At 64.4% G+C, this 7,065-nt stretch overlaps 1 protein-coding gene across 2 annotated transcripts in view; it reads right to left on the reverse strand.

Annotated features, from left to right (window-relative positions):
- Window positions 1–270: 270 nt before the first annotated feature.
- CAD (carbamoyl-phosphate synthetase 2, aspartate transcarbamylase, and dihydroorotase) overlaps window positions 271–7,065 on the reverse strand; it is a 21,578-nt gene continuing 14,783 nt past the window's right edge. The window contains exons 27-44 of one of the 2 annotated variants that reach the window (XM_019537281.1): window positions 6,680–6,846; window positions 6,261–6,425; window positions 5,900–6,031; window positions 5,422–5,623; window positions 4,928–5,118; window positions 4,629–4,769; window positions 4,417–4,512; window positions 4,092–4,233; window positions 3,842–3,883; window positions 2,986–3,030; window positions 2,419–2,570; window positions 2,152–2,226; window positions 1,834–2,046; window positions 1,286–1,411; window positions 1,004–1,159; window positions 813–914; window positions 585–679; window positions 271–507 (exon numbers count right to left, since the gene is read on the reverse strand). In XM_019537281.1, coding sequence (XP_019392826.1) covers window positions 405–507; window positions 585–679; window positions 813–914; window positions 1,004–1,159; window positions 1,286–1,411; window positions 1,834–2,046; window positions 2,152–2,226; window positions 2,419–2,570; window positions 2,986–3,030; window positions 3,842–3,883; window positions 4,092–4,233; window positions 4,417–4,512; window positions 4,629–4,769; window positions 4,928–5,118; window positions 5,422–5,623; window positions 5,900–6,031; window positions 6,261–6,425; window positions 6,680–6,846 — 2,345 coding nt within the window. In that variant the 3' untranslated portion in view covers window positions 271–404. The remainder of the gene's footprint in view (window positions 508–584; window positions 680–812; window positions 915–1,003; window positions 1,160–1,285; window positions 1,412–1,833; window positions 2,047–2,151; window positions 2,227–2,418; window positions 2,571–2,985; window positions 3,031–3,841; window positions 3,884–4,091; window positions 4,234–4,416; window positions 4,513–4,628; window positions 4,770–4,927; window positions 5,119–5,421; window positions 5,624–5,899; window positions 6,032–6,260; window positions 6,426–6,679; window positions 6,847–7,065) is intronic. The other variant, XM_019537282.1, reaches the window with a different exon arrangement.

Genomic DNA, 7,065 nt, shown 5'->3' on the forward strand with positions numbered 1-7,065 from the left:
CAGCAGCCGCGGGGCCTGTTCCCGGCCGCTCACGTGGTGTTCCCCCGCCCCCGTCGTGGCGTCACTCACTCACCTGAATTACAACGTAGCAGTGACGTCAGAAACGGGCCGGCCGGGAAGTGACACGCCCCCCCGGAAGCCCAGCTCTGGAGGACTTCCGGCCGCAGAACTTCCCGCTGTCGAACGCCCACCCCTCGCATGGCAGCCACGTGTGGCGCACATGGCGCCTCCCTTGCCCCCCACACACTGACACAGGCGGGTGCGGTGGGAGGAGCTTTATTGTGGCCCGCGCGCCCCTCCCCCCATTCCAGTCCTTCCCATCCTGGTCTCGGTCCCACGATCAATCCGGTCTGCTCCAGGTGCTGGGCCATGGCTCTGCTCGTGGCTGCAGGGCCGGGCTGGGCCTAGTAGCGGCCCAGCACAGTGGCCAGCAGCGCCATACGGATGTACATGCCGTTCTCTGCCTGCCGGAAGTAGGCGGCCCGGGGGTCTGAGTCCACCTCCACGCTAGAGGCAAGACAGAGTGTCAGGGCAGGCGGGGGAGTGTAGCCCAGCATCACCCAGCCAGAGCCCACCCCCCTTACCTGATCTCGTTGACACGGGGCATAGGGTGCATCACCACCATCTTCTTCTTGGCCCTGGTCATGCTGTGCGGGGTGAGGACAAACTGCCCGAAGCACTGGGGAGAGAGTGGGTGTCAGCTGGCTGCCTCCCCCCCCACTCCATGTTTAATAGGCCCCCTGGCAGTGATACAGCCCTGCCCACAGAACCAGCGGGGGCCCAAGATATACACTGCCAGGAGCGGCACTCACTGCCTCATACTCCTGCGTGGAGGCAAATCGCTCCTTCTGGATGCGGGTCATGTACAGCACATCTGTGTCAGGGAGAGCCTCCTCGATGCTGTCAAACTCCTCCTGCAGGCAAGGGGATGAGAGTCGTTAGTGTGCGTGTGCACGTGTGGGTGTGCGCATCCACGTGGGAGGGGGAAATGTGGCCGGCTCACCTGCTTGATGCCCTTGGATGCCACAAAGTGGATGATGTCGTCAGGCATGCGGAGGCTGCGTGGTGTGACATAGCGCAGGTTGACGCGGTACTGGGTGAGCAGGCATGCCAGCGAGTGCACCGTGCGCCCATGCTTCAGGTCCCCCACCATGGTGATCTGGGGGGAGGCAGCAGCTAGTACTGTCCCTGTCCCCCAAACCCTCCTCCTGTGCTGGACAGAAGCCCCCCACCATGCAGTGGCCCCCTGTGCCCCCTTGCTGGGGACCAGGGCTGTGGGCCTTACCGTCATGCCGTTGACAGTACCCAGCTCCTCGCGGATAGTGAAAATGTCCAGCAAGGCCTGCGTCGGGTGCTCTCCAACCCCGTCCCCGGCATTGATCACGGGCTTCCGGCAGTGCCGGGCAGCCAGCTGGTAACAGCACAGGGATGAGCCTGGGAGCTAGGACACCCAGACTCCCTGCTCCAGCCGGGGTCCCGTCCCCACTGGCAGGAGCCCTGCCTGGGGCTGACAGTGTCTAGTGTGTTGACTCTGCTGCGGGTGTGGGGAACGACAATGACACGGGACAGAGGTGGGGCGGGCAGAGGCAGAAGGGCAGCAAGATCCTGCAAATAGGGTCCAGGGGAGAAGAGCATTTGCACCCTGAGCAGCGTCAGGGCTGAAGCCACCAGGGCAGGACCTATGACCAGGCAGAACGGGCTCGTTTCCTCCAGCCTCCAAGATGGCCTGACCCCACAACCACACCCTCCTCCTCCCCCTCCCTCCCCCCCAGCCATTTATGGGCCCACAAGGACTAGGGGAGGGACCTGGGCACAGCTCTGAGGGCCCCTCACCTCAACAGCCCCTGGCTGGGGGTGGCGCAGCACAAGCACATCCGCGTAGCAACTCATGGTCTGCACTGAGTCAGCCAGGGACTCGCCCTTCTGCACCGAGGATGTGGCTTCGGAAAAGGACAGCACTGCACCCCCCAGGCGCGACATGGCAGCCGCAAAGGAGCTGCTGGTCCGTGTGCTCACCTCGTAGAACATGGAGGCCATGACCTTGCCCTGGGGAGAGGGGCTGTGAGCGTGGTGGGGCCGATGCCACCCACCCCCGGACTCACCCCTGCTTCCCAGATGCCTGGTGCCCCCATCTCCCTTGCTTCCACTCACCTTCAGGATCTCCAGGCTGCGCTCCTTCTGCACCATCATGCGCAAGGTGTGTGCCACATTGAACAGGTGTGACATCTGCAAGGAGATGGGGCTCAGCCAGGTCCTGGCTCTGCACCCCCAACACAGGGCAGCCACATGCCTAGCACCAGGGTGGCACTGGAGCCAGCACTGCCCATGGGGCCTCCACCCCCTTCTGGGCCTGCCCTTGCCCCCATTCCCAGCCCCCACAGTTGCCCTCTTGCCCCTGCCCCTAGGCAGTGTTGGCACCTGGTCCTTGGTGAACTGCTTGACAGAGAGCACATGCTGGCCAACGAGGGGGTGCAGCACCGGGGAGGTCGGTAGGTGGGGCACAGTCTGGGGCGACGTCTGTCTGGGCACGGGCCCTGGTGGGTAGCAGCTGTCCAGGACCCCAGCAGGATCTGCAGCACCGGGGAAGGGAGTAAGCAGCTATGTAAGTGCACTGCAGAGCCTTCAACAGCCTCAGCCCTAGGCCCCACGATCTTGGTCCTACCCTTGGTACACCCTGCATAGATGGGCTGCAGCACCAGGGTTGTGGGGGGGGAGTGGGGAGGGGCCATCCCCCAAGCCTCACCCACTGGCTAGCAGGGACAGAAGGGGAAAGACCCTGCGCAGAGCATGGCCCTGGCGCCCCCTGGGAGCAGATGCTGCTGGTGACAGGGCCTGCAAGGCCATGGGGCAGAGAGCAATAACTGCCCCACGGGCCCTGCTCCGAGCCCCCAGCAAGACGTGGCAGCTGGAAACCACCCCCCTCCCCACCTCTCCCCACCAGCTCCTGCCCAGACTCCCTGTGTGGCAGGGGATGGGGGGATGCACCTGGCTCAGATGCCTTCTTGACAGCCTTTTCTCTGGAGTCCTCAGCTGGCAAAATGACAACTTGGTTAGACAGCGATGTGGCTATGAGTACCTGCTCTCCCCCACATCCTGGGCAGATACACTGCCCCCACTCAGGCCCTGCTACCCAGGGAAGGGCTGTGGCACCAGGCCCCAGCCTGTTGCAGGCCCCTCTGCCAGCGGGACAGCTGTAGGGGCAAGAGCACCAGCGCTGGGAAGACAAGGGAATACAATGGGGCTCCCAGCCTGGCTTCAGGTGTAAGGGCTCTGCACCCAAGGAGGCCCTGGTGCTGGGGAGTTGGCAGGGAGCTCCAGACAACACAGGTAGTCGTGAGTCCTGGCCTGGCTCCCAACACCCTCCCATGCCAAACCCTGCCATGGTCTCCCTCAGAGTCCACCCAGCAGCCCGAACTCCAACCCAAGCCAACGGCAGTGCCCCATGGAGGGCTGGGGCTGCTGCACATCCCACCTCATGCATCAAATCAAACCAGCTGGCGAGGTTGCCCGTGACAGCTGGGGCCTGGGGGAAGAGTTTGGCAGTGACAGTGCTGGGACCCAGTGCCACAGGTGAACTGCACGTGAGGGGACTGGGGAGGGGGATGTGCCGCATGGAGATGACTCAGGTGCAGCATGCAGCAGCCACAGGGCAGCCTCCAGTGACAGGGTGCTGTGGCCTGCCAGGCCCCCTTGCCCCTCTGACTGCAGGCCTCTGCTTGGGCTGCTGCACTAGAGGAAGGGGAGTGCACTCATTAGCTGCTGATTAGTGTCTCGTTAGTACAAATCACACTGTATCATTAGCAATGAGTGAGTTAGTCCCCACCTCGGCTGTTACCACTACCTGGGGCAGCTGTGTGGCAGAGGGCTCCTGGCCTCCATAATGCTGGCAGGACACAGAGGGCAGGAGGTCAGCTTCGCGCTGCCCTGGCCGTGCATGGGGACACCCCATGGCAGGATGCAGGGCAGGCACTCCCAGCCCCTCCGCCTCAGAGCCAGGGGGACCCCTCAGCCTTGGCTCACAGGCTGCTCAATGTGCTGCCGCCAAGCTGGACACTCCCTCAGCAGGACACGGCGACCCCCTGGTGCCTCACCTGGCAGGCCAGGGTCTGAGGCACGGTGGATGCGGGGCGGCAGGTGGAAACGCCCATCACCCACGGGCCCCGCACGGCGGGGGCTGGAAGCGCGGCTGCGCAGGGCCTCACTCTGCACCGTGTGCCGGGGCCGCTCTGGTGTCTGTGGGGACAGAGGGTCACAGGTGAGCAGAAGCACACCCGCCGATGCCCCCCAAGCCTGAGCAGAGCAGCCTGCCTGCCCCTCCCCACCCACTGGAGCATCAGCCACCCCCCACCCTCAACAGCCCTCTCCTGGCCCAAGCCCAGCCCCTCCCCAGGCCCAAACTCCCTTGCCCTCACACACCTTCAGGATCTCCTTAGCAGGGGCAGTGTGTGGCACAGGCACGGCTCCCACAGGCCATTTCCTCACATCCTGGCCATAGCCCGGGGGCACCAGCACCTGCAGGCAAGGAGTGGAGAGTTGGGGGCTTCATGTTGCATATGTGCAGCCCTGGATGCTCTGGTTACCCCAGTCGGGTGGCTCCAGCAGGTAGTGGGGGGAGGGCAGGGCCTTACCTGCCCATCAATGTAGGCAACCTCTCCACGCAGCACCACCCTGCGCACTGTCCCCTTCACCTTCATCCCCTCAAATGGTGTCCACTTGGCCTTGGTGAAGGCCATGCAGCTGGGGACGACCCACTCGTGCTCCAGGTCCACCTGCCAGGACAGTGGCACTGGGTCAGCACACGCCGAGCACAGAGGGAGGCTCTGCGGCGCCCACTCCCTTGACAGCCCCAGTCCAGAGCCACAGCCCCACCCACCCCCAGTGCAGGCCCCCAGCATGGAGGGACTTGCCTGGCCCCAGCCACCCTCACCTCAACATAGGTGTCATCCTGGGCGGGCAGGGTGAAGATCTTGCGGGGGTTCTCGTACAGGCGCTTGACAATGTCCTCAATGGTGAGGCGCCCCTCAGACACTGCTGTCAGCAGCAGTGGCAGCATCGTCTCCAGCCCGGGGTAACCCGGTGGCGGCTGCTTCCCCAGCTTCTCCTCCACCGTGTGCGGGGCTGCGGACACCAGCATGGCGCTCACACCAGGCCCTACTCCAACTTGTGCTTCCCCCCTAGGGCCCCATAGCCCCCTCAGCCTGCAGCGCCCAGCCCCAAGTCACAGCCCCAAGACGGGCGCCTGCCCATGCCCCTGCCCTATCTCAGGACAAGGCCCCCTTTGCACCCAGCTTGGACCAGCCCAGGGCCGGAGGACACAGCCCCCTAATGCTCTATTGAGGGGTACAGCCCATGCCCCATCCCTGCCTGCCCCAAGGCCACATCTGGTGCTGGCTCCCCAAAGTCACCCGCCCGGTTCTGCACCGTGGTCAGTGGCGAAGCAGTCGATGACGTCCATGTTCTCCCATAGGGCCTCCAAATCCTCATGCGTGCCCAGCATGGGCCGCACCTGCCCACGCCCCTCCCCGAGGCGCCCCAGGTCGTCCTGGCACAGGAAGAGGTGGTGCGGTGCCACCTCGCATGTCACCTGGATGCCCTTCTGCTTGGCCGCCTTGATGATCAGAATCTGCAGGCCCCAGAGCCAGCAAGAACATTACCCCACATCGTGCCCTGCCCTGCCCTGGGAGATGCCCCCATCCCACCTCCCAGGCTTACACCCACCCCTGGGCAGTCACCCCCTAGGCCTCCCACAGACACTCTCAGCCAAGGTCACCAAAAGACACCCCTGATGCCAGCAGCAAGGGCGAGGGACATGGTTACCACAGGCCACAGACACACCCCAGCACCAGGGGACAGATGCCGCTGCTGCTGTCCCAGCTGCGGCCTCTCTCAGCCCCCTCACCTCCTCCTTGCGGGCCACGTGGCATATATGCACAGGGCGCTGGTACAGCTGGGCCACCATGAGGATTGCGGCCACTGTCTGCTTCTCTGCATGTGCCACGATGGGCAGGTGCCGCGGCCACTGCTCGAAGTGCTGGGAGGGAATGGGGCAGGAGTGAAAATCGTGCTGTGCTGGGGGAAGGGAGGCCACTGGGGGGAGTGCAGGTGTTGTGCGCTAAGGTCCTTGGGTTCCACATCAGGGGCTGAAATGGGGGTAGAGATCCTCCACCCGCATCCAGCACGAGCAGAAAGCAGTGCCCAAACTCAGCCACACTGTGGCACACTGAGGACATCCTGGCCCCAGGCCCAGCCCCTGCCCCCACCTCCATCCAGAGCGAGACGTTGTCCATCCTGAGGTCAGAGAAGGTGTCGTTCAGGTACATCTTGAGCCCGGCAGCCACACCAGACATGGGGCCTAGGGCACTGGCGTTGTCCGACGAGGCCCCCAGGTACAGGGCGAAGTCGCAGCGTGCACCCGCCTCAGCCAGCTGCAGGAGACAAGGGTCAGGTGCACCAGCCCAGGGGCCCTGTGCACCATGTCAGAACCCCCTCCCCAAACCCCACCAGACCCCATGGCTACGGCCTGGCTGCCCATGGGGCTGGGTGTGTCAGCTGCAGTGTGGCTGCCAGCTCAGTACCAGCCCTGCAGCAGCAGGAGGGCCCCAGGCAGGTGCCTACAGTGGTAGTGGCAGTGGCAGTGGGGGTGGGTTCTCTGCACAGTGCAAGAGGTGCAGGGACTTACCTTCTGCACAAGGGCGAAGGAGGCAGCATCAGTAATGGCAGGGCTGGTGTTGGGCATGGCACACACCATGGTGACGCCCCCCGCTAGTGCAGCCGCTGTGCCCGATACAAAGTCCTCCTTGTGGGTGCCCCCCGGCTCGCGCAGGTGCACGTGCACGTCAATCAGTCCTGTGGGGAGGGCACATCAGAGCCTGGGCCCCATCTGCCTAGCCCTGTGCTGGCATCCAGCAGCCCAGGACCTGCCAGGCTGTCCCCTCCCAGGACACAGGGCCCTGCCCCTCCTCCCCCATAGTTTCATAGTTTCTAGGGTCGGAAGGGACCTGAGCAGATCATCTAGTCTGACCCCCTGCCGTGGCAGGAAAGAGGACTGTGAAGTAGCGCCTCCTG

Source organism: Crocodylus porosus, unplaced genomic scaffold (assembly GCF_001723895.1).
Source record: "Crocodylus porosus isolate Cpor-Errol unplaced genomic scaffold, CroPor_comp1, whole genome shotgun sequence".
Taxonomy (NCBI): domain Eukaryota; kingdom Metazoa; phylum Chordata; order Crocodylia; family Crocodylidae; genus Crocodylus; species Crocodylus porosus.